Here is a 27,508-nt window from a genome sequence, read left to right as displayed (position 1 = left end):
ATACCTCATTATACGTTTATCCTGTTCGTCTCTGGTGGGTACTATGATTGCTCCCACCCTTGGCTGTTATAATAGTATTGCTATGTGCATGGCTATGCCAATATCTTCTCAAGATCCAGATCATGTTGTCATTTCTTCTGAAATACACCCAGAAATGGAATTGCTGAAAAAATGTGGTATTGAATTTCATTGAGGGCTATTTAATTTTACAATCCACAGCACACTGTGGACCCAGTTTCTCCCATATCCTTGCCAAAATGTGTTATTTTCTTCTTGGTTTTGTTTACAGTAACTGTCCTAATGAGTGTGAGGCTCTGGCTCATTGTGGTTTTGATTTGTACTTCTTCAGTGATTGGTGATTTTTCCATGTGCTTGCTGACCACTGGTAAAACATCTTGGAAAAGGGGTCTATCCATCTCCTTTGCTCATTTTTAAACCAGATAATTTTATTTATTTGTTGATGCTACAGTCTGTTTTCCTTTGCTTATTTAAGCCTGAAAAACAAGTGTTGAAATAAGCTCATCCAACCACTCCTGTGAATGAAATATCTGAGTTTTAGATAAGCTACATGGCTGGGAGGGTCACAACCAGAGCCCACGTCCTTGTACAGGACAGCCTTAGAGTTCCTTAAACTCTTAGCAGCCATGCGGGCAAGACATATACTAGCCATTGGCAATGATGGACAACTTAAAATAATAATTTAATATAAATTCTTTTATAGAAACATGATACAGCCCTTAAAATGGATCTGAATTTCTAGGCCATGGTGGGAAGAGTGACAAATCAGGAAAAGTGCAGTTGAGTGTGTGGTTTTACTAGTCAACAAACACTGGCTGAGTGTCTCTTAAATGTCCAAGGAACTCTGAAACACCAGAAGCTCTACTTATTAACCAGCAGGACAAACTCAAACTCTAATCCTCTGTTTCCTCAGAATGAACCCCCAAGTAAGAATTCCTCTCTAACTACAAAAATTACAGGATAAGTAATTGGGATGTGGCACTGTAGAGGTGACAGATTCAGCAAGGAAGCATATGCCATAGTCACGGGTCATTAAAGGCTGTAGTTCCCTACCTGATCCCCTGAACACAGCCATGATCTGTTCAACATTCCTTTTCATCTCTTTCATGCATGTGACGTATATCATGCATTTAATTCTGCAACACTTTAGATGTTGTCGTATGCCTACTCATTCTGATAGGACAGCATAAGCGTCAATGTGGCTAAGGTCACTATGCTCCAACAAGAGAAATTAAGCACATTTCGCATTTCCATAGAAGTGTGTGAAGTTCTGTGCATATAATTTTGAGAATTCTAAAGAACATTTTTTTTGAATTATAAGCAGTTTTGAGTTGTGATCTTTTAAAACTAAAAGACTGCATACATTTCATCAAGATTAGAGGAGACCTGTGGTTCATTTGTAAACCTTCTTTCCCACATATATTTATTTGATTTGGGACACAAAATTAATAAAGTTAATTTTGGAGTCTACTAACAAGTTCAAAAATAGGTTTTAAGTTGCTTCTTCAGAGAATCACAAAGGTTCAAAATTGTGCGTTTTTCTTTTATTCTCTTATTTAATAGAAGTAGTTTTGGAAAATACAGCACAATTAAAATTTGTGTTAAATAAAATCTTTCACTTTGGCAGCTGTCCCCTGATGAACAATAAATAGCTGCTTTATTAATTTACTAACAGAACAGCTCCTACAACAAGGCTGAAAATTGGATATTATTAACATCCTTGTTTACATGTAACTGCATATTATCAAAAGAAAAGCAACAGCATTAGTCTTGGAACATAATGTCATAAACCAGTTTCAAATAAATGCCAATTTATTTGATGTAATGCTAAGGAAATAACAGTTTTATTTTACTTTTTATTTCAAGAAAGTTAAAAATGTTCAACTCAGCCCAAAGAATTTATTCCAATTTCTGAGCAACATACGGTTAAAGTTTTGTTATAGCTAGCAGGGAATAATTATTTATTATAGAAATAATTTTCCCAACAATAAATGTGACAAAATCAGGAGGTTCAACAGTTGTGGAGTTACCCAACGGATAACACTGTTGTCTCAATGCACATTTGTGCCATTCTTCCCAGGGTCCAAAAGAGAAGTTCTAGAACTGGAAGGAAACCTCAGGCTGAAATTTTCCAGACCAGCATGGATCCCAATGAAGGGACACTGTAAGAGCCATTGCCAGAAATGCCAAGGCAGTCCCCAGCTCAGGGACGCAAGGGCAAAGTCATCAGTACAGAGCAGACAAGTGGTCACCGTGTTCCCAGAAGCCTCCTGTCTCCTACCTTCTTGATCTTTTTGATGTCTGGATCCTCCTCCTCTTGATGGGTGCGGCGTGGACGCATCCGTTCCTTGGTCTTATTAAGAGCAACGATCTGTAGCACAGACAAGTCAGTTCAGGTTTTGGTGAGTGGTGGCACACTGTCAAGCTACCAAAGTTCTGCCCTTGAAGACATCCGGAAACCTTCACTGGATGTGCCCTCTCCTCATCTGGAGCTACGATGCAGGGACCACGAGTCTTAGTCCAGGCCTGGTGTCATGAGGTCTGCCTTAGATAAAATACTAGCACAGAACTCAGCCCTGACAGACCAGGCCAGTGTCTCCTTGGGACCTTGTGTGAAGGCAGCCGCCATGAAACACTGTGACCGCTAAAGACAGAGTCACACAATTTAAAGCTCGTGTAGCAAGCCTATGGTCTTTGATTATCTCAGTCCTTATCTATCTCCTTGGGAAAATGGTAGCCTTGAGGTTGGCTAAAGCCAGCTGAAAAAGACTACTTTTAAGAAACAGAAAAGACTATAATAAGTTGGGTATTTTCATGTACACCCAGCCCCATGTGACCTGTAAGGGAAATTCACGACCAAGTGGCTTCTTTCCTTTACAGCAGAACAGCTCTCTAGTTTAGCCTCAATTATAGTTCATACAGGCCTAAGAATTAAAACAGAATCATTGAGAAACCAATACTGAAATGATCAGAAGGTCACAATTGTCCCTGCAGTGACCTATCTTTGGATCTTGTCCCCAAACCAAATACATTCTAAATTCATTTTCTAGGAAATAGTGAAAAGATAAAGGAATAGGAAATAATTTCTGTCAGGTGGCCACAAAAAGACATGCCTGCAGCTGACCGCTTTTCACTGCTATTTACATTCTGACTAAAGCAGAACACAGTGCAGACAGATAAGCACACACCAGTAAATGCTAGGGAGCTCTGCTTGGTGCTGAGTTCCTCTCATGGTGTAAATACCAACCTGCTACACTCAGTAGACAAACATCTGGTGTACTGGGGCAAAGAAAGAACACGATAATTTTGTTTTAAATTACAGTGCCTGATATAGTCTTTTAAAATGCGGGTTTGTGAGGTTTTCTGTTGTTGTTTGCACTGTATCAACTCTCAGGGTTGCACAGTGGAAGCCGGCGTGCCTAATGACACAGTGAACACACACTTGGCAACTCGTCATCCCTATAGACATCCCTCATGTCCACGCTAGAGCCAGATATGCTGAGCTCCATTCTATGGATGTGCCTGGAAACAGGAGGTAAAACCCACACAGGAGTCACACTGAGCCTCGGGAGGTGTAAGAGGATGGGAAAGAAAGGAAATGCACAGTAAAAACAGCAAGAAAGCTATGCATCCACGACTGCCAGCGCTGGTGCTGCATCCTTCTTTAGATAAAAGAGACACCAGTGCATCTCGGGTAGAATAGAGAGGACAATGCAATCTCTGCATTCTCCCTCCATTCTTCCGTTACTGTTCACTGTCTCTGAGCACCCACATGGCAGCCTGAAGATGTTTCTGCATAGATGGACACCGGGGGTAGAAGCAGAACCCAGACACACGGCACCACAGCCACAGACTCACAGACTAGCTACACTATCACTTACACTATCACTCTGGGGCTCATTGGAAATGCATGCTAAGGGACAGGGACTAAAGGAGAGGCAGAAATGCCTCACAGTCAGTCAGTATCATCTTGTTTATCCCAAAGGTGCTTTTAAAAATTCTGCAGGGGGAAAAAAAAACTAGAGCCTTTAGATTAAAAACAAGTGAAGTATTTCTGAGTTCCTTTCTGGTTTTTCACTTAGCCTAGGGAAGACTCACAGTTGTTACTCCAAGAGTTAATGCGAAATCAATTAAATATATATAGAAGGACATTAGGGTCACATTAGTGTCACGAATAACAACAGAAGACACGGTGTTTGTCATGGTGGTATGTTATAGCAGCACGTTTACCTAACTCTGAAGCAGACAATGGATTCTGTCTAGATCAGCAGCCCAGCCACATATCTGTCGGTGGCAGAACTCAGCATAAGATTAAATCTTTCTCCTGAATGTGCAACAGATAATCATGAGGAAGAGGAGGAAACAACACGACAGAATCTTCAACTGGGAAATACCTCTGATTTAAGCCTTTCAATTTCGGTATCTTGATCTTCGAGTTGATGCCGGAGTTGATTAGTGGCAATTTTTTCTGTCTCCACAATCTGAACTAGATGAATGTACTTCTGCATTAACACTTCCCTCTCAATCAAAATGTCCGAGTAACTTAAGAGAAAATCACACAGTTAGTCACTGAACTCCACCCCAATTCCACATAGCACAGTACACACACATAGAAAGAGGCACATGCACTTTGTTTGGCTGGTTCTCCTGGCACACTAACCTACATCATACAGCTGGTATCTCAATAATATAGAATTTCTTTTTATTTTTAATTAAAAAAAATCACCTTAAGGCAACCATGCATTCTTATCATTTTACATATTCCCTAACTAAAGATCTAGTTAATGTTGGCTGCTACCTACAATTTTAACAAGACTGTGCAAAAAATTGCAATTTTTTTGAATTCTGAAAACTTTTAATATAAAATCAGGATGTCTTCTTTAAGGAGGAGACCCAGAGTGTTTTAATTGATGCCATAGGTCTTTCAGGATGGTATTCAAAGTATTCCATGGGGTAGAACATTGACTAGTGAGACTGAACTCCTTGCCAAACAGAATGGATGTTACAACCCTGAGAAGAAGGGTTCTTCAGGAAGAACTACTATGACTCTCCTGGAGGCCACCAGCTCTGTGGGGCTCATTATGGGGTACACACCACCCACAACTCTGTTCTGAAAAGGAGCAGAAGCCACATATGTGATTTTTAAAAAAAGTTAAACTGTTAAGGTTTGGCCATTTGCTATTTATTGCAATGCTAGATACTGGCTCCTGAGGCCTGGTTGCCCACAGGGATGAGAGATTCATTACATACACAAAGCAATGTTATTCGACCCCTTTTCTTAAGTTAAAACTGTTGGTTAAATAAAGATAATCTTCAGCCTATAGCTTGGCCGAAGAGAAATAGGGTTTGGTTCCTAGACTTGGGATCTGAAGAGAGACCATAAGGAGAGTTGTAGGTGGGGAGAGAGGAGAAAATGCTGTGGGGTAAGGAAATCATGAAAACTTGGCCATAGGGACTGGCCAGTCGGAGTTTAGAGCAGCACAGGTGGACCATGGCAAGTTATATCTCATGGTTATTGATATGAAAGTAAACATAATAGCTTAGAGGGTAGATATCCACCCACCTCTAGTGCGTTAAAGACCTGTTATAAATATAAAAGTTGTGTGTCTTTTATCTGGGAATTGAAAGAACAAGGGTCGGGTAGAAACCCCTAACTGAGAATAAATATTTACTACATTAAACTTCTCAGGTCCTGACTCCAGCTGCCTCACCTGTATCCATTTCTTCAGCTAAACATGGTAAAGAGAAAAATCTGCTCGCAGTTTATGCTGATAGTGCAGCATTGCGGTACCTGGACTATGAAGTGATGTTGAGGCACCTGTAGTGTAATGCAATGTCAGGGCACCTAGAATATAATAGCATTGAGGTGCCTGGAATATGCCACAATGCCCAGGTGCCTGGAGGATCGTGCAATCATAAGCCACCTGGAATTCTGCATCAGATCCTCTTGCACTATTTAGCATGGTAAGATACATGCTCTTCCTTTCTTCATAAAATCATTTCCCAATGGCATGATAACAGCTATGATTAATAACAGACACTACTTTCTGAGTGTATAGGATGTATAATGTATTTCCTCATTGCATGTGAGAGGTAGGATTTGTGATGCCAATTGTTAGAGGAAGAACTTGATTCTCGGAGTGCATTTTGGCCCCGGGTCAGACAGCTAGGAAGTGGCAGCATTAGGACCAAGTCAGAGTCTGTCTGACCTGAGCCCATGTTAGTAACCACAGGCCGAACGGCCTCTCAGGGGAGAAGCAGCACCAGACTCTTTCGAGGCAACTGCCAAATCTTCAGGCTGCTTGCCTTTTCTTTGGAAACTTGACCCAATGAAGCCATGTTTGCATCCCAGAACTTCCCTCAAGACCGTGGTGAGCAAGGTTAGGAAGATGCCTGATGCCAACTAGAATCCCTGTTCCTAGAATCTTGCTCTGCTTCCTTTAAGTGAGATGGGATGGACCTGGAAACGCAGGTCGCCATGGTTGGGCAGCCCTGTTTGACCACCCCATCCCAAAGCAGCCATAGCCAGTCTGCTGAGGAAGAAAAACATGGGCAGATATACAGAAAATCAAACACAAAATAAACAGACCGTCTGAGACAGAAAGGTGTCAGCTACCCAGCTTCCTATAGGCTTTCATGACATCTGAGTAAGATTTCAGCCTGGAGTTCAGAGAGAGAGCTAGTTTCTTTCTAGTAAATTCTCTATATAACTCAACCCCTTTGAAATAGCATTGTATTCCTTAAAACTAAGAAGACTTAGGGTAAAGTCACAACTGTAGGCATGTCACCTGACACCTTCACACTAACTGTCAAGAGTGCTAGAGTCTTAGTGAGGGCACCAAGGTATTCTCAGGTCACCTGCTCTAAGAAATTAACCTTTGAGCTTAGCAAGAAGAGCTATGCACCTATGAGAGAATGGAAGAGGAAAGAGGAGGGAGGGCTCTTCCTAACCCATCTTCCTCTAAAGCGCTGGTTCTCAACCTGTGACTCGAAACCCCTTTGGGGGTCCAATGACCCTTTCTCAGGGGTCGCATATCACATATCCTGCATATCAGATATTTACATTATGGTTCATAACAGTAACAAAATTACACTTACGAAGTAGCAACAAAATAATCATACGGCTGCGGGTCACCATGATATGAGAGACCGTATTAAAGGGCTTCAACATTAGAAAGATTGAGTTCTAGAGTACAGTAGAACATTAGAAACAGACTTATAAAAGTTCTGGCCTTTCTTGCCAGCATCACCAAAGATATGTGAAAGTGTTTACAAATGTATTAGATTCAGGGCTGGGCTCCTGGGGACTCATGGCTGACACTGGCTGCCCCCCTTTTTCCAAGGTTCCACCTAAATGTTAGAAATCGACTTGCTTGTTATTTATTCTTAGTGAACAAAACTAGAACAAGGTTGAAGAGTGTACCATTAGCAGACCAAGTATTTTATAAACTTCACTGGGAAAAGAAAGCTGATCAGAATTCATCTGATGAAAAACTGTAGAAGAGGAAATGACAGGTGCAGAGGCCTGCACGAGAGGACAGTGTAAGATGCTTGTGCCAGGGCTGGCCCAGAGATGCTCCAGACACAGAACCAGCTAACGCAGGAGCTAACACAGGGGCAGGAAGTGGATCTGCAGAATGTCATGGTGGTCAGTTCCTCAACCCCCTCCCCAGATCATTTCCCATGATCTGCTCTCTGTAGAAAAGCTGGTCACCTTCCTGCATACAGAAGGCTGGGCTCTGAGACGGAACAGAGCTTAGGTCAGTCCTGACATTCACTGTAGACATAAGGTGGAACCAAAAAAGGAAAAGTATGTTTAGCAATACCCAGCAGTGAACTGTGTGGGGGACCACTTCCCCACTGTGAGCAGCTTACTGCAAACTTTGAGGCAGACAAGAGCTCATTGAGAAGTGTGACGAAGTGGTGTATGGGTATGGTACTACCGAGGTGAGTCCACAGAAGACTGTGGCTCCCATCGCACCTGCCATCCCTTGCTATGTTGTGATGGCTGCCATCCCTTGCTATGTTGTGATGAATTTGCTGCAGTCTCTTGCTGGTTTGCTCAGACGGGAGCCAGATGCCGGGCTGTGAACTGCTCCATCCAGAGGCTCATGATGAATAGAAATGGAAGGAGTTCTCTCTCTAACATCCATGTCTAGACTCGGCTCAGCACAACACATAAGGAAGTGTAATCCAGCCAGCAACTCTGACTTAGACAGCAGCAGATCCTCCCCAACCTGTGCATTCTGAGGAGCCCACAGAGAAAAACATGAGCAGAGGCAACCAGGCTAATCCTTGCTAAGACACCTGGCCTGCAGAAGCAGTGGTGGATAATGAGTTCCTTATTGCAGCAATCATTGTGAAGTAAACCATTAAGCTGATACAGATAGCAAATACAGCCTCAAATGAACCAACAGAAAAGCTGCCACAGGAATCAGGGGTCATTCTGGCAGCTGAGACTCGCTGTCTTCAGACATAGGAAGGATATGCACTCACTAATAAGTGGATATTAACCTAGAAAACTGGAATACCCAAAACATAATCCACACATCAAATGAGGTACAAGAAGAACGGAGGAGTGGCCCCTTGTTCTGGAAAGACTCAGTGAAGCAGTATAGAGCAAAATCAGAACAGGGAAGTGGGAACGGTTGGGTGGGAAAACAGGGGGAGGGAAGGGGACTGATGGGACTTTCGGGGAGTGGGGGTCCAGAAAAGGGGAAATCATTTGAAATGTAAATAAATATATCAATAAATTAAAAAAAAAACAGTCAGGATCTTGAGGGATTTGCATTTTCCCAAAATATGGCATATCTTTTAGCTTCTATATTCAATTTTAAAAATTTTGATAATTAAAAAAATCGTACTTTTGAATTTGAAAAAAAAAAAGAGGAGGAGATCACCTAGGCGATCAAGGAGTGTCTATTACAGAGAAAAATAACAGCAGAAATTAGAATTTCAAAAGGGAAGACTGACCAGATGTGTCAAAGATTCTGAGAAACTAAAAAATAAAGATTGAGGAACAAACACTGCAAAAAAAAAAAAAAGAGTTACAAAGCAAACAAAGACTGCCGTGGAAATGAAGCAGTCGGATAGAAGAGGAGGACACGAAGACAAAGCCTAATTGCTAAACTTCTACAGGTCAACGAATGTTCATAAATCAGAGACAGATGATGAGCAAGCAGGTCTGAAACCAAGAGGAATCTAACATGCTGTCTTCAGGAAGTGAGTCTCCAGGAGCAAATGTTAAATTCTGTGTGATCGTTCATGTGCTGTGGGACTGAACACCAATAATCTGGTATATACTATTGCTATGTGCGCTGTGCAAATGCTCCTTATTGCTTTTTTTTAACCCACAAATAAAGTGCGTTAGAGAGACACAGTGATGGGTATGCAGTGTGCTGTTTCAATTCCTGAGGCAGCATGAGCCAAGTCAGGGCCACGCGTGTTTCCTCCTCACTGCAGATCTTAATCCTCTAATCGTGCCATCAAACCTTCCCACTGTTTTTTTATTTTTTTCAGAATTCACCTATGGCAGAATTCAAAGGCCTAGTGGAATTTAGAGAATAGAAAAATAAATGTCTAAAACTTTATAAAGTGAGAGTAAATAACAAAAGCACTAAAAACTCTGCATCAGAAAAAACACAACCAAAAGACGTGAAACATCTGTATCCTGTTGGCCTTCCTTGTGGAGATCAATACAAAGTATGTTGAGTTGATAAATTAGCAGAGATTTAACTACACTTTAGGAAAAAGGCAACTAACATAAGAACTACAAAATATATAAGCAACAGCTATGGAGGAAACAAAAGAAATATAAGAGGTAGTATAAGAGTTAAATGTGTCATATTTATAACAAGTGGATAATATTGGGTAAAATTAGACTAAAGCACTTCATGTAACATACTAAGCCAATAAGTGTCTGAACCATTATACTATTTCACCAAAAACTGATTAAGACCTTTAGAAAACATTAACACTTAATATGAGCAAAAGCAGAGTGGATTGGGTGACACTACTCAGTGCTACAGAGTAAGCTGTTGTAGAAGACAATATTGCAAACATGCCGAAGCTGGTGTGAAGCATTATATCACTTGGATATTAGTGTTTGCATTTCTAGAAGTAGAAAAAGATCAGATTTTCACGAAGAAGTACAAAGAAATAAGGTGTTTATTCATTAAAACAGAAGAACCGAGACAGCCTTCTAAACCCGTTTGTAGAATACACATGGTTAAACAAGTATAGTACATCAGGAACTATTGTGAGCCATGGTTTTAAACTTGATTTTAAAATCATGTTTTAAAAAATAGCTATAAAGATGACCATGGATGTGATAGAGCAGTTGACTCATACAGGTAGTATCCTAGGTTCTATTCCCAGTACTGCCATAATATAGTTATAAAATAATGACTTTATCAAAGGCCTACTGATGCTTGAAAAGAGCAAAGGAAATCAAGACAAACAGCCTGTACACAGCATATATCTAGGTATGGATGTGTGTTCATAGGTAGAGGAAGAAAATGTCTTGAAATGTATGTACACAACATAGATCTATCTAAAGGGAGGAGAAGAGCAAAACAAGAACGCCAAGTAAGGTGAGAGCACAGAGTTGTGATCCCAGGCTGGAGACATCACGAGTGGTGTTTCCTCATCTCTTGAGTTAGCATGTGTACACTTGTCTATATTCCTAACACCTCTACAATACTGAGCTTAAGGATGCATAAAATCTGTTAGGTATTTACTCCATGCATTAGGTACTAATAATATAATAATATATGGAATCACACTAATGTATGGAGTAAATGTTGCTTTGTATGTTTCTATGAGTCCAAATTGATCTATGACTAAAACACACCATTGAGGGACACATCAAAGCACTGACTGGACAAAGAAACAAACAAAATGTCAGGGGGTGGAGAATCTGTGTTCTCGTGGAGCTTGGGCAGTAGTAAGAAGGAAAAGACACAATAAGAAAACCTGGTCATTAGTACTGAAGAGGAAAATGGGTGTAAGGTGATTAAGAAACATGAAGAGAGGGATTACAGTCCCAAGCCAGGAATGGCAGGTCCTCTTCAGGAAGCTGGTCCTAGCAGAACAGCCTGAATGGCACAGTTCTGGATAACAGCAAAGCACATCAGGAAAAGAGACAAAATGTTTGGGGATGGGGTGGGGTGGGCTTGGCCTGGCTGAGGAGAAAGTGAGGCCACTGGTCTCCATTGCAGAAGGTCTGGAAGAGGGAATGGAATGATCAAACACGAAGACTAATCTAGAATCTCAGGCTTTCCCTTCTCATGCAAGATCTGAGCTTGGGTTTGAAACCAGGTCAGTATTTGCCTTCTTAACAAGATCATTTTGGCTGTTGTAATGGAGAAAAGACAAGGGTTGGGAGTGGCTCCTGCTGAGAGAGGTGGGAATAGCTAGGGTTACACTGCGATAATCCAGGGAAAGTGGTCTACACTAGCCAAGTTACACCACAATAATCCAAGGGAAATGTTCAACACTAGCTAAGCGTCCAGTGTGAGACCGAGCTTAGATTCAAAAGAGCCGACATCACATGAAAACATTGGTCAACACAGTATCTTTTGCAGAGCTTTACATGTCTCATGCACTAATTCCCAAATCCTGTGACTCGTGCCACTGGCTCCTACTGCTCTGCTCTACTCCTACTAGGCTGGATCTTCAACTGTGTATCACAAACCTTTTTATGAATCCCACTAGAAAATGTCCATTCTCAGCCAGATCAACTTTGCATGCCTGACTTTCTTTATAAGATTTTCTGAGTGTCTCTTAGGGTTTCTCTTGTAATGTGTTTCCAATACATACTTCACTTGATTGAAATTTCCATTTCCTAGATACTGTCCAAACTTCTAAAAATGTATTTTTTCTACTCAAGTAATTCCCTAGCCAAAGGAACAAGAAGAAAGAGGGAAAGGAAGAGAAGGAGGTTTCACACTGCCAAGGCAAACAAAGTGAAGTTGTGTAAGTCAACATAATAAAAGCAAAACTAAAAGCCCATCTGTGAAATACCAACATATGGTGTGCCTAGCACACACATGGGCACAAAATATTGGTGTGTAATATTTATAAACCAAACAAAACGACCATTACTTCACACATGTGAGAAGGAAACATTCAAATGAAATCCCGAAAAGTCCACAGAAAAGACACAGTGTGGAATTATAGTGTTGTGTTAGTTTTATAGTGGGCAAGATGTATGTAGTTTGGTTAGTGGTTACTAGATACTCATCCTGCTCATTTTAGTTCAAGGCATATGTATGTAGTGAACTGTAGCAAAACCCAAGATGAAAACTTATGGTAAAGGTCTCTAAAGAAAAATTCCAACTCCAAACTCTAGCGGTATGCTCAGTTTTGTAGGGAAGATCATTGAGTCAGCACTCCCTATTGCAAGAGTCTTGATGTCTTTAGGAACAGGAAGGATACAGACCCAGACTGCAGCAGTATGATATCCATCTAAACAACTTTTGAATACTGGTGGCTGCATCAAATCTACAGTCTAGATCTTGAGTGTTCCCTACAGGCTCATGTATGGAAGGCTGGTCCCCTGAGTGGCGCTATTGTGAGGTGGTAGGAACCCTAAGCAGATTATTAGGAACAGACTTTTGTAGAAGGTTGTGGGACACTAGTCTTCTTACCATTCTTTTTTTACTTCATGTCTATGAGGAAAACCATTTTGCCCCATCATATACCATTATATACCATCAGCTTGCTGCCTCACCATAGGCCACAAGGAGTGGGGACAATCGATCATGAGCCAGAACATCTGAGACAAAATACACCTTTTCTCTTTATAACAGCTGTCTAGAATTTGTTATGATCCAAACAATGATCCAAAGTACTCTAACAGATGTCTAGCTTTCCTTATGGTCCCTCAGCACCAATAGAATACCTTCTATGCTCTCTTGTTCTTAATTTCTCTCACATCAGAATCTCTACTCAACCAGCATCAGTGCTTTTCAGAAAATGGAGATCTTCCATGCTCATGGACTGGCAGAATTAACGTGGTAAAAATGCCATCCTATCAAAGGCAATCTAACAATTCAATGAAATTCCCATCAAAATCCCAACACAATTCCTCAAAGACATGGACAGAGCAATTCTCAAATTTATCTGGAAAAGCAGAAAAACAAACAAACAAAAAAACCAGAATAGCAAAAACAATACTTAATAATGAAAGAATGGTTGGGTGAATCACCATGACCTCAAGCTTTACTACAGAGCAATAGTGATTTAAAAAAAAAACTGCATGGCATTGGTACAGAGACAGATACATTGATCAATGGAATATAACTGTAGACCCAGAAATAAAACCACACACAGACACTTAATCTTTGACAAAGAAGCCAAACATATACAATGGAAAAAAGAAAATATCTTCAACAAATGGTGCTGGCTTAACTGGATATTGATATGTAGAAAAATGAAAATAGACCCATATTTGTCACCTTGCATAAAGCTCAAGTCCAAGTGGATCAAGAACCTCAGCATAAAACCTGATAGCCTGAATCAAACAGAAGAGAAAAATGGGAAAAAGCCTGTAACTCATTGGCTCAGGGGGAAATTTCCTAAACAGAACTCCAGTGGTTCATGCTCTGAGATCAAGAATTAATAAATGGAACCTCATGAAACTGAAAAGCTTCTATGAAGCAAAAGACATAGCCAATAAGACAAATTGGCAACTTATAGAATGGGAAAATAATCCTCACTAACGCCACGTCCAATAGAAGGCTAATACCCAAAATATATAAACAGCTCAATATGTTCATATTGGCCTTGTCTGTGATAGCCAGAAGCTGGAAACAGCGCAGATGTCCGATGACAGAATAATGGATACAGAAAATGTGGTTCATTTACACAATGGACTACTACTCAGCTATTAAGAATGGGGACATCGTGAGTTTTCCAGGCAAATGGATGGAACTAGAAGATATCAGCCTGAATGAGGTAACTCAGACCCAAAAGGACATGCATGGTATGTACTCACTAATAAGTGGATATTAACTAAAAAAAGTGCTGAATACCCAAGAAGCTAACTACAAAAAAACCCCAAAAAACAAAAACAAAAACAAAAATCAACCCAATCAGAAAGTGGGGTATAGAACTAAACCGAGAATTCACAACAAAGGAATCTCAAATGATTGAGAAACACATAAAGAAATGTTCAAAGTCCTTAGTAATCAGAGAAATGCAAATCAAAATGGCCCTGAGATTCTACCTTACACCAATCAGAATGGCTAAGATCAAAACCTCAGGTGACAGCACATGTTGGCAAGGATGTAGAGAAAGAGAAACACTCCCCCATTGCTGGTGGGATTGCAAACTGGTACAACCACTCTGGGAATCAATCTGTAGGTTCCTCAGAAAATTGGAAATAGACCTACCTGAAGACCCAGCAATATCACCCTTGGGAATTTACCCAAAAGATGCCCCACCATGCCACAGCGGCACGTGTTCCACTATGTTCATAGTGGCCTTGTCTGTGATACCCAGAAGCTGGAAACAGCGCAGATGTCCGATGACAGAATAGTGGATACAAAAAATGTGGTTCATTTACACAATGGACTACTACTCAGCTATTAAGAATGAGGACATCGTGAGTTTTCCAGGCAAATGGATGGAACTAGAAGATATCAGCCTGAATGAGGTAACTCAGATCCAAAAGGACATGCATGGTATGTACTCACTAATAAGTGGATATTAGCTAAAAAAAAAAGTGCTGAATACCCAAGATACAGCCCACAGAACTCAAAAAGGTCAACAAGCAGAAGTGTCCAAGAGAGGATGCTCCAGTCTCAGTTGGGAAGGAGATGAAAGCAACCACAAGGGGGAAGGGAGGAACCTGGGAGGGAAACAGGACTTGGGGGATGGAGAAGGGAACGTGATCGGGTATTGCATGAGGGGAAAGGACTGAAATCCCTGAGGGCCAGCAGAAAGAATGGAAACATGCAATCTCAGGAGAAAGGAGGTTGGCTGGGGGACCCTCCAGAATGTACCAGAGACCTGGAAGGTGAGAGACTCTCAGGAATCAGAGAGGGATCTTAAATGAAATGCCTACATTGGGGACCTACATTGGGGAGAGGGAACTTGTACAGCCCACCTCCAGAAGAAAGAGCATCAAGTGAGGGAGGGGGTTGCCATCCCACAGTCAAAACTCTGACCTATAATTGTTCCTGTCTGAAAGAACTGCAGAGTTAGAAATGGAGAGGATCCTGAGGTCAAGAAAGTCCAGCAACATGCCCAAAGTGGGATCCACCTCAAGGGGAGGGCCCAAGGCCTGACACTATTAGGGAGGCTAAGGAGTGCTCACAAAAAGGGACCTAGCATAACTGCCCTCCGAAAGACCCAATAAGCAGATGAAAGAGTCAGACACAGATATTTACGCCCAACCAATGGCAGAAGCAGCTGACCCCTGTGGTTGAATTAGGGAAGGCTGAAAGAAGCTGAGGAGGTGGGCGACCCTGCAGGAGGACCATCAGTCTCAATTAATCTGGACCCCTGAGATCTCTGACACTGGACCACCAACCAGGCAGCATACACCAGCTGATATGAGACTCCTGACACACATACAGCAGAGGGCTGCAGGTCTGGGTTTAGTTGGAGAAGATGCACCTAACCCTCAAGAGACTGGAGGCCCCAGGGAGTTTAAAGATCTGGTGGGGGGATGGGGACATCCTCTTGGAGACAGGGGGACTGGGAAGAGGTAAGGGGTGTGGAACAGTTGGAGGGTGGACCTGGAGGGGAGTAAAATCTGGAGAGGGAGAGAGAGAGAGAGAGAGAGAGAGAGAGAGAGAGAGAGAGAGAGAGAGAGAGAGAGAGAGAGAGAGAGAGAGAATACAGATAAAGATTGATGATAGCAAATAATGGCCAACCTCACATATGTCCCAGGAAATGCTTATTCCTCTAAGATACTACTTTTATTCATCAATATGAGAATTTTACAAAATGATTTCAACTTTCTCCTGCCTTAGTAAGATCGATTACATTGGCACACACATTTCTGAAAAGCAACTGGGCACAGTGGCAGGAACCGGGAGCAAACAGAGCACAGTTTGCTTTTGAGACATTCAGGCTGGCTGGGAGAAACAGAAATATTAGCAGTTGGTGTAACAGTGCCTTGGTGGCCTTGAGAGAAACCAAAGGTTGCAACAGAGGTTCAGACAAAGGAATGGCTAGTCAGTCCTTCCCGATAAAACTGGGCAGGAATCAAGAAAATGCAGCAGGTCACTGAGACCTCTATTCTGATAGAAAGGTTTGTGTAGGTCACACTGGAAGAGCCTCCCAGCACTTCAGAATCCCTGTGTGCTTTTCTTGAAGCCTAAGACATAAGGGAGGGGTGGCATGAAGTTTGAAATTTTCAGCTAGGGAAGAGCCTATGTTGACTGGCTCCCGGGACCCCAGAACTCAGAGAGTTTGAGCAACAAGGAATATATATTAGTTAAAAAATACATGTTTTCATTGCTTCAAGCAACACAGAGAACTAGAGTACAAACCTTTCCTCTCTTGAATATTAATTTTTTGGTTTTGTATGAAAATCTGTCATTGTAATCCATCATATAAACAAACTGAAAGAAGGAAAAACACAATATCATCTCATTAGATGCTGAAAAAGCCCGACAAAATCCAGTATCCTTTCATGGTAAAAGTCTTTGAGAGGTCAGAGATATAAAGGGCATACCTAGACATAATAAGAGCAATACACAGCAAACCAATAGCCATCATCAAATTTATTTGTTTTTTTTTTTTCCGAGACAGGGTTTCTCTGTGTAGCCCTGGCTCTCCTGAACTCTCTGTGTAGACCAGGCTGGCCTCTAACTCAGAAATCTGCCTGCCTCTGCCTCCCAAGTGCTGGGATTAAAGGCATGCACCACTACTGCCTGGTCAACATCAAATTGAATTGAGAGAAAATTAAAGAAATTCTATTAAAACCGGGGATAAGACAAGGCTGTCCATTCTCCATATCTATTCACTATAGTACTTGAGGTTTTAGCTAGAGCTATAAGACAACTAAAGGAGATCAAGAGAATACAAACTGGAAAGGGAGAAATAAAAGTATTGCTATCTGCAGCTGATCTGATAGTGTTCATGAGTGACCCCAAATTTTACTGGGGGAACTTGTACAGCTGATAAACACCTTTAGTAAAGTGACTGGATACAAAATTAACTCAAAAAAATCAGTACCCCACCATGTAAAAATGACAAATGGGCCAAGAAAGAAATTATCTTGGTGTGACTCTAACCAAGCAAGAAAAAGAAATGTATGACAAAAACTTCAGGTCTTTGAAGAAAAAAAAATTGAAGAAGATCTCAGAAGCTAGAAATGTCTTCCATGCTCATGGATCAGTGGGATTAACATAATAAAAATGACCATCGTACCAAAAGCAATCTACAGATTCGATTCAATTCCCATCAAAATTTCATACAATTTTTAGACTTTGAAAGAATAATACTCAATCCATATGGAAAAACAAAAAACCCAGGACAGCTAAAACTATTCTGTACAATAAAAGATCTTCTGGAGGTCCCACCATCGCTGCTTTCAAGCTGTACCACAGAGCAACAGTAATATAAACCACACAATACTGGCATAAAAACAGACAGGTTGATCAGTGGAATAAATCAAAACCAAGAAGTAAATCCACATGCCTGTGGATATTTGATTTTTGACAAGGAAGCCAAGAGTATACAATGATAAAAGGAAAGCACTTTCAACAAATGGTGCTTTTCTAATTAGATATCTGCTTGTAGAAAAATGAAAATAGATCCATATTTATCACCCTGCATAAAACTCAAGCCAAGTGGATCAAAGACCTCAACATAAAGCCAGATATACTAAATCTGATAGAAGAGAAAGTAGGGAATGGCCTTGAACACATGAGCACAGAAGACAAATTCCTGACCATACCACCAATAGTTCAGGCTCTAAGATCAACAATTAATAAATGGGACCTCATGAAACCGAAAAGTTTCTGTAAGGTACAGGACACAGGAGAGACCAGGTGGGGGTGGAGGGAGGTCAGAGGGAGAGAGCACTGGAAGACACAACTGGAGTGGGTGTGCATCCCTGGGACAAGCTAGAAACCAAAGATGATGGGAACTCCCAGGAATCTATGAGGGTGATCTTAAGCAAGATCTTAAGCAATGGGGGATATGGAACCTGAACCAGCCCATCTCGTAACGAGGCAAGACTTCCATGGAGGGAATGAAACATCAACCCAGCCACAAATCCTTTGACCTACAATTTGTTCTGTCTATAAGATGTGCAGGAAATGGCCAACTAATGAATGGTCCATCTTGAGACCCATGTCCTGAGAGGGAACCCACCCCTAACATTGGTAATGAAATTCTGCTATACTTGTGAACAGGAGCCCAGTATAATCACCATCAGTGGAGCCTCACCCAGCAACAGATGGAAACAGATGTAGAGACCCACGCCAAACATTAGGCACAGCTTGGGAAATCCAGTGGAAGAGGGAGAGGAAGGATTGGAGGAGTCAGAGGGGTCAATGATACCACAGTAAAACCTATGGAGTCAACTAACCAAGATGGAACCTTCAGCCAGTGAGTCTGTGTGGGACTGACCTAAGCCCTCTGCACATATGTTATATGTAGTTGTATAGCTTGGTCTTCATGTGTGACTCCTAATAGAAGGATCAGGGATGTCTCTGACTTTGTTGCCTGCCTTTGGGACTGTTTCCTCCTACTGAGCCTCATCTAGCCTCAGTAGGAGAGGATGCACCTAGTCTTAGTGCAACTTGGTATGCCAGGACAGGTTGATATTCACAGAGGACTTTCCTTTTATGAAGAGAAATGGAGGAAGAGTGGAAGTGGATGGGGGCAGGGCTGGGAAGGGAAACTGCAGTTGGGATGTAAAGTAAAGAATTAATTAATAAAAATTATGTTTTTAAACATTTTATAAGAAGTTAATTGAATAAAATAATTTAAATCAGTAGTAAATATCAAGGCACTTTCAGCTGATTAGATAGATGTTCTTAGAAAGAACACTTTGGTAACCGTGTGGGAGAGAGCAACAGAGAACACTGGGAAGAGGGAGGGTGAGGTGGCTCGCATCCATAACCTTGACCTTGGAAAACTGCCCAGACATGGACAGCAGTAGGCACCTGGGACAATCCACAAGCAGAGTTTATGGGTGACTCACTGGATGGGAAGAATGTGTGTGGGAAGATGGATGGCAGGCTGATGCCCTGAGTGGCTGAGTTCTGGAGGAAGAAAGGTAGTAGGAGCCACTGGATGCAAACTATGAGGTTGGTTTTAAGCATTAAGGTAGCTCTGAGCTCTGCGGAGATGGTACATAGATAGTTCAACATAGAAAAAATACACATTTGTAAACTGCCACATGTAATGGAGGCAGTGTGTCTTTCTGATTAAGTGAACATGCTTTGGAGTAGCCCTGACCTTTCTTGAAATCCAGTTTTGCCACATACTTAGCTGGTGGCTTTCATAAGGTCTTCTCAACTAAGATTCATGCAATGGAGACAGTGCCATGTATTTATTGATAATTAAATCAAAAGAAGTTCACAGTCCATGAGGCAGATAAGGGTGGTGCTAACCACCTGGGGTGAACCTTTGGGTAGATACCAAAGAGGAGCACAGACAAAGCCACAGGCCATCAAAAGGCTGTGAAAAGAACAAGCCTTAGTTTAGAACAGTTACGGATTAATCAAAAGCTCCAACTTTTGAAAAGATAAATCAATAGAGCTTTATCTATTGCCTACTTTAAAGTTTTCCAGTGAAAGTCAGCAATGTCAAATTAATGTCACCAGATTGTCCACTAAAAATGAAATGTTTAGCCAACCAATACCAACTCATTAGTTGAGTTTCATGCAATGTCAAGGAACAAAATGGCTAATGATTCTCTGTAGCAGCCTCATTAGATTTCTGGTGTTGTTTGTATATAAAAAAAAAAAAGAGTCAGGGCAATTTTTGGAGACTGTGGGTTATTACTCCTTGATTTAGAAAGAATCACTTCAGTTCAAAAAGGCAAACATAAGGTCCCAAGTATAAAATGGTCAGATTCAGGGGAGCCATCAAAGCTCTTAGTCTTGGGCATAAATCAAATCAAAGCAAGAATAACAGAAGGATCAAAGTAACAAGGGAAAAAAGATCAGCTACTAAGAAGATCTTGAAATCTCAGAGGAAAAAGAGATATTTACCATCCTGTCATCTAAAGCATGCATGTGGTCTCTCGTCTGCCTCTGGAGAGAATCACACAGCCTAGATTTCATCACACCTCAAACACAGCCAATCACTGACCACATCCACACCTATAACAAAACCTTACCATAATGTTACAAAACAAACAAACAAAAATTCTCTTTTGAAATCCATACATCTTTAAAGTAATTATCACGACAGTCAATCTGTCAAAATCTTTGCTTGGCAACTGTAAAGCCCTTTGTTGTATTCAATGGTTCCTGCTCTTCTGTAATGTAAAAAGAGGTCAAATACACGTTTCAAATTACGTACTTCATTTTAGTGCTCAGATAGAAAAGAATAGACATAGCCAAAAGGACTCTGAGTGCACACAGCTCCAGGGCTCTACGCCAGCTTGATGCACCTTTCATCTGTGAAGACTCGACCTTCTTTCTCTAGCAAGTCAGTCCGTATTAGCCCCAACTGTGGAGCTCAGACAGCTAGAACCAGAGCGATGAGCAGTGTGCCTGCCCCCCACATCACACATCACAAAGCAATGAGCAGTGTGCCTGCCCCCCCCACACACACACATCACAGAGCAATGAGCAGTGTGCCTGCCCCCCACATCACACATCACAGAGCAATGAGCAGTGTGCCTGCCCCCCCACATCACAGAGCAATGAGCAGTGTGCCTGCCCCCCACATCACACATCACAAAGCAACGAACAGTGTGCCTGGCCCCACATCACAGACCTGTCCCCAGAGACTAGCATTTGTTGTCATCTGCATCTCATACAACTACTTAGAAGGAAAGCTGGAGAGATGGCTCAGTGGTTAAGAGCACTGACTGCTCTTCCAAAGGTCCTGAGTTCAATTCCCAGCAACCACATGATGGCTCACAACCATGTGCAATGACACCCTCTTCTGCTGTGTCTGAAGACAATTACAGTGTACTCATAACTAAAATAAATACATCTTTAAAGATAAGAAGGGAAAATAAGTGAAGTATTTTGCAATTGATACCTTTTCCTTTCAACCCTGACCTCACATTATTCTTTCATCTTTGAAGAGAAGAAGAGAAAAAGAGATAGAAGAAAACCTGGGCGGAGGAAGGAGAGGAACAATTTGGAGCCCTGGGTAACGGCTGTGAAGTCTGACAGACCCATGTGCTGCTGCAGCTAACAACCTGGTGTCAGCTCTTGCCCAGTCAGTTTGACTTTTGTGTTTTCCTCATTTGTCAATTTGGGCTGATGGTACCTAAGTTACTACAAATAATATAAAAGATAAGTGTGCCAAGCACTTAGCATTGCAAAGTGGTCCTGACAAAGCAGGGAGGCCGGGGAAGTTTCCAGAAAGAAAGGGAAGAAATCATTGAGGATTGATTCTTTGTTTGGTTTTGTTTTTCCTATTAAACCAACATGGAAGTTCCTGATCACCTGTTAGCTAATGCATTTCATTTAACAATGAATGTGCCCCAAATCTTCCTCTTGAGTCTCAAGGTCCACATAAGTACCTGCTCGGGAAGCAGAAACCATACCGAAAATAACTCGAGTTGCTAAGTATCTGCCTGCAGTGCATACGCAATGAGGTGCAGCAGAGTTTGGAGTAGGATCGAAGAGGGATGACTGGTCCCAGTGTCTCAGGGGAAGTGGGAGAGAGAGACAGCAGATGCGTGGGGGATGGGGGAGGCTTGTCCAAGGAGGCACCGGAAGAAGACGCTGCTCGCTCCTTGGCATAGCTTGGCTTTGAAATCTCAGAAAGGTGAGATGAAGGCCGAACATGAAGGGGAAGTGAAGTCACCTGTGCTGAACAGTTTTGTGTGAACTTGTCACAAGCTAGAGCCATTTGGGAAGAGGGGACCTCAACTGAGAAAAAGTGTGGCGCATAGGCAAGTCTGTGGTGCGTTTTCCCGATTGACAGGTGATGTGGGAGGGCACAAGTCACTATAGGCAGTATTTGGCATGAAGAGAGAGCAGGCTGAGCAGGTCGTGGTAGGCAAGCTAATAAGCAGTGTCCTCCACGTCCTCTGCATCAGTTCCTGCCTCCTGGTTCCTGCCTTGAGTTCCTGCCCTGACTTCTCCGGATGATGGATTTGAGCTATAGGATGAACTAAATAAAACCCTTTCCTCCCCTGGTCGTTTTGGTCAGGGTTTTTAATCAAAGCAATAGAAACTGCAGTCTAGACAGCATCCCAGGCTGGGAGAAGATATGGGAAAAGCAGCAAGCACACACAGAAACAGAGGAACTGGACTTTAATCAAGTAAACAAAAGGGTGCCTGCCTTACTCCTTTCCTCAGACTTCTCACTCCTATCTAGCAGGCACGGAGGGGGGTTTATAGTCGTGGTATTACATAGGAGAAAATAAGCCACATTTTTCTATTTCTGCAGTTAGTTTGTTACTACCGTTTCCAACAATGGAACTGCATGGGCGGGGAGGGGGTAGAGGCCAGGAGTTACGAAGGGGGGCTCCACTGGGCGCATTTCCAGCTCTGTCACTCCTAGCTGTGTGAACTTACCCAAGTGAACTAACCTACCAGGCCTTTCCTTTCTTATATGTAGAACAGGAAGGGTAGACTCCCCGTAGCAGACTGCTGGAAGGGGTGGTCATACATTTAATAAATTCCCTAATTAAGAAGCACTTAGTTAGTACATAGTCTGTAGGAAGAAATCCATGCCTACTGCCAGCAACTGTTATTGTTTATGCCTGTTATTTTATCTTTACGTGTAACAGAGCAATGGGAAGCACAAACAACTTCCTCACACATGATACAAGGTCTCACCAAGGTGAGACCACAATGACTAGATCCTCCAGAGGAGGCAGCCATGATGAGCCCCTTGCAAAGCCAGACCTGCCCCACACCTGGCTTGGTGAATGGCCTCCATCCACTCTTTCCCGTCCTGTTCCTCCTCGCAGCGCAGCTCCAGTGGTCTCTGACCATCGTGCCCAAAAAGGACAGTGAAGTAATACTGCAAAGAAAAAGAAACACAAAAGGGTTATAGCTGCACTTTTCAAGAGCAGAAAGATAATAACCCAGTGTTGGCTTACGAGAGGTATAAACTTACAAAATCTACCAGCATGATCTAAGTCATATTTCAAACTGTAACAGCATGGCTGGTCCAACCAGAAATGTCTTTGCACCTTGGCTGTGACAGCAAGGGTTTTAACACCCCTCAGTAGCATGCAGCCCACAGCCCTACTGCACTGCATATTTTTATTTAAGAACAAAATGAACATTGCACAAATTTGCCAATGAAGAATAAAAAGTTAAAGCTAAATGGAAGTGTTTCCAGAAGTTTTCGTTATGGAGCACGTGGTCAAGCAGGAGGGAACAGGAGTCTACTGCACTGAACCAGCCTATGACCTAACCTATGCCATATCCAGGCTCCATCCTGGGAAGTGCTATGGCTATAACTGCATCTGGTGGCAGCTTTGCCTCTTCTGCAACCTTAGCAAGCACCACCAATGGCCTAAGCCCCACTCACAGACAATTGCATTCAGCATGGGAAGGAAATACAATTGCCATCCTGGTGGTAAGTCATAATCAGAATCACTTTTTGATGAATATAATCTATGATTTTTGTTGGATAGAAGAAAAAAGAAAGAAATGGTTTTATAAGGATTAAAATTATTTATTCCATGTGAACTTTATAATCATCCCAAACTGGAAACAATGCAAATGTCCTCTCGTGAGTAAGTAAATAGACAGATTCTGGTCCACCTTCCCAATGGAACATTACTCATCAGTAAAAAGGAACAATTCTTGATAAAGTCAGCAACTTGAATGCTTCTCAAAAGTAACACATAACACTAACAAGTCAACCTCAAAAGGCTACATTCTGGAGGCCTAGAGAGCCAACACAGGGGTTAATATCGCTCATTGTTCTTACAGAAGATCTGATTCTCTTCCCAGCACCCATGCCAGGCTGTCTGTAACCTGCCTGTCACTACAGTCCCAGTGAAGACAACACCCTCTTCTGGCCTCTGAGGGTACCTACACATGTGCACACACGCACACACACACTTAAAATACAAATACTTTTAAAAGTTTTATACTCTACAATTTCCTATTATGTGCTACTACTGAAAGAATAGCAGAAAACAAATCAGTTTTTTTTCTGGGGGCCAGGGAAGAAGTTTGTTCTTATAAAGGACCACAACAGGAACCTTTGCCAAGATCTCTCCATCATCCCCTATATCCCCTAAAAATGCCCCAGATCATTGGCCTACGAGTGAGGTCATTATGAGTCATTTTATCACTATGTTCCTTTATCAGAATAACAGTATAAGTTTTTCCCCTAGGCCTATGTCCTATGTAGTTTCAGATTCTTAGCTATTTTAATAGTGTCAGGAAGGGATTCATCTCATGGAGTTGTCCTTATATCCAATCAAAAATTGGTTGGTTACTGTCATGACATATGTGCTACTATTGCACATGATATCTTGCAAACAGGTGATTGCTGTAGGTCTCAGGATTTGCAGATGGGTGTAACTGATGAGTATCTTTGCCCTCCAGTAGAGGTGAGAGCAGACTATCTTCTAGGACCATGAATGCTAGTCATTAGGGATAAAGCTTCTAGTGAGGCACCAGCTTGACTTATTCATGTTGAATGACATAAGTAACTGTACTGGCTAGTGTTCTGTCAATCTGACACAAGCTAGAGTCATCAGAGAGGTGGAAGCCTCAACTGAGAAAATTCCTCTGTAAGATCCAGCTGTGGGCAAGTATGTATGTCATTTTCTTAGTTAATAATTGATGTCGGAGGATCCTGACCTTTGTGGGTGGTGTCATCATGGCCTGCTGGTCCAATATTCTATAAGAAAGTTGGCTGAGCAAGCCAGGAGAAGCAGTCCAGTACACACGTCCTTCCATGGCCTCTGTATCAGCTCCTACACCCAGGCTCCTGCCCTGTTTGAGATCCTTTCCTGACTTCCTTTGATGGTGAACAATGTAGAGGTGTAAGCCAAATAAATCCTTTCCTCCCCAACTTGCTTTTTGGTCACAGTGTTTCATTGCAGCAATAGAAACCCTAACTAAGGCATTTATTCAGCAACAGGGCCTTGCCATCAGGTTGTGGAAAGTAACCAATAACCTTGACAACTATGTCTACTGGATACAACAGAATTGATACGTATAAGAACATACAAAAACTGTGGGAGTATGCATGGGAGCTGTGTAAGTTAAAGTGTCCCAGCACTGAGAAGAGAAAGTGAACCCAAAGTCTCACCCTTAGCCAACAAGCATTTGCAACTGATACTCCTGAGAAGGAGAAAGTCCATTTTCTCTAATAGGGTGTCACTGTGGATGTCAAGCCCTCGCCAGGGCAGGCCTCATGCCCAACACAGCTGGCCAACATGCAAACTCCATGGGGTGTTTTGTTTTGGCATGTTTTTGTCTTATTGGCTTTTTTGCTTTGATTTGTCATCTTAGGGGTTTGTTGAGAAAGAGAACAAAAAGTAAGTAGAGAGATAGAAAAGATCTGGGAGGAGTTGGAAAGGAGAAGAACATTATCAATGCCTATTTTTAAGAAAAGTTTTTGTTTTGTTTTTAATTAAAATTAAAATTCACCAGGGAGCCAGGCGGCTCCACAGCCTTCTGTACACGGCCTGCCAGGAAGAGTGATACCCCAGCAGCTCTTTCACTTCTGAGCTCAGGGGTGAGATCTCCACTTTCTCTCTGGAGGGGAAGAGCTAGGATGGCGCAGAGCAGGAGTCTTCCGGCTGCCATTTGCACAAGGGAGCCAGTTGGCTTCACACCCTTCTGTGCACAGACCCTGCCAGAAGAGAGTTGGTCTCCCAGGAGTAAGGACACAGGCTTACAGGTCCACAGGAGGGACAAGCTCCAGCCAGAGACAGCAAGACTAACTAACGCCAGAGATAACTAGATGTCAAAAGGCAAGCATTAGAACCCTACCAACAGAAACCAAGGCTACTTGGCAACATAAGAATCCAGTTTTCCCACCACAGCAAGTCCCAGATACCCCAACACACCGGAAAAGCAATAGTTAGATTTAAAATTGCATCTCATGATGCTGATGGAGGACTTCAAGAAGGACATAAATAACTTCCTTAAAAAATACAGAAGAATATGGGTCAACAGGTAAAAGCCCTTAAAGAGGAAACACAAAAATCCCTTAAAGAATTACAGGAAAACACAAACAAGCATGTGAAGGATCTGAACAAAACCATCCAGGATCTAAAAAACGGAAGTAGAAACAATGAAGAAATCACAAAGGGGACAACTCTGGAGATAGAAAACCTTGGAAAGAAATTAGGAGTCACAGATGCTAACATCAACAACAGAACACAAGAGATAGAAGAAAGAATCTCAGGTGCTGAAGATACCATAGAAAGCATTGACTCAACAGTCAAGAAAACGCAAAATGCAAAAAGTTTGTAACCCAAAACATCCAGGAACTCCAGGACACAATGAAAAGACCAAACCTAACAATTATAAGTATAGAAGAGAGTAAAGATTTACAATTTAAAGAGTCAGTAAATATCTTCAACAAAATTATAGAAGAAACCTTCCCTAACCTAAAGAAAGAGATGCCCATGAACATACAAGAAGCCTACAGAACTCCAAACAGAATAGATCAGAACAGAAAGTCCTCCTGGCACATAATAATCAAAACACCAAATGCACTAAACAAAGAAAGCATATTAAAAGCAGTAAGGGAAAAGGGCAAGTAACTTATAAAGGCAGACCTATCAAAATTATACCAGATTTCTCACCAAAGATTATGAAAGCTAGAAGATCCTTGGCAGATCTCATACAGCCTCTAAGAGAACACAAATGCCAGCCCAGACTACTATACTCAGCAAAACGCTCAATCACCATTGATAGAGAAACCAAGATATTCTATGATAAAACCAAATATACTCAATATCTTCCCACAAATCCAGCCCTACAAAGGATAACAGATGGAAAACACAAACACAAGGAGGGAAACTACACCCAAGAAAAAGAAAAAAAGTAATCTTCCAACAAACCCAAAAGAAGATAACCACACAAACATAAAAATAACATCAAAAATAACAGGAAGCAACAATCACTATCCTTAACATCAATGGACTCAACTCCCCAATAAAAAGACATAGACTAACAGAAATATTTTTCATGTAAATCTTCAGTTGTATCAGAAAATGTTTCTAATTCCTCTTTCAATTAATTTAGTTATGTTTTTTTATGTCTACCATTTTATCTGCATTATTTGTCATGATAATCTTCAATTTTAACTTATTTTTCTATATATTTCTTCTCTTTTATCAGAAATAATTCCATGTAAATCTCTAATTCTATCACAAAATGTTTTTAATTCCACC

The 27,508-nt window shown here is 41.7% G+C and overlaps 1 protein-coding gene across 1 annotated transcript in view; it reads right to left on the bottom strand.

Annotated features, from left to right (window-relative positions):
- Nucleotides 1-27,508, bottom strand: part of Rasgrf2 (Ras protein specific guanine nucleotide releasing factor 2) — a 232,880-nt gene that overhangs the window by 133,196 nt on the left and 72,176 nt on the right. The window contains exons 2-4 of the mRNA XM_052159975.1: nucleotides 23,045-23,151; nucleotides 4,413-4,560; nucleotides 2,300-2,389 (exon numbers count right to left, since the gene is read on the bottom strand). Of these exons, the coding sequence (XP_052015935.1) occupies nucleotides 2,300-2,389; nucleotides 4,413-4,560; nucleotides 23,045-23,151 (345 nt within the window). The remainder of the gene's footprint in view (nucleotides 1-2,299; nucleotides 2,390-4,412; nucleotides 4,561-23,044; nucleotides 23,152-27,508) is intronic.

Source organism: Apodemus sylvaticus, chromosome 16 (assembly GCF_947179515.1).
Source record: "Apodemus sylvaticus chromosome 16, mApoSyl1.1, whole genome shotgun sequence".
Lineage (NCBI taxonomy): Eukaryota > Metazoa > Chordata > Mammalia > Rodentia > Muridae > Apodemus > Apodemus sylvaticus.
This window is presented reverse-complemented; position numbering and strand designations above follow the sequence as displayed.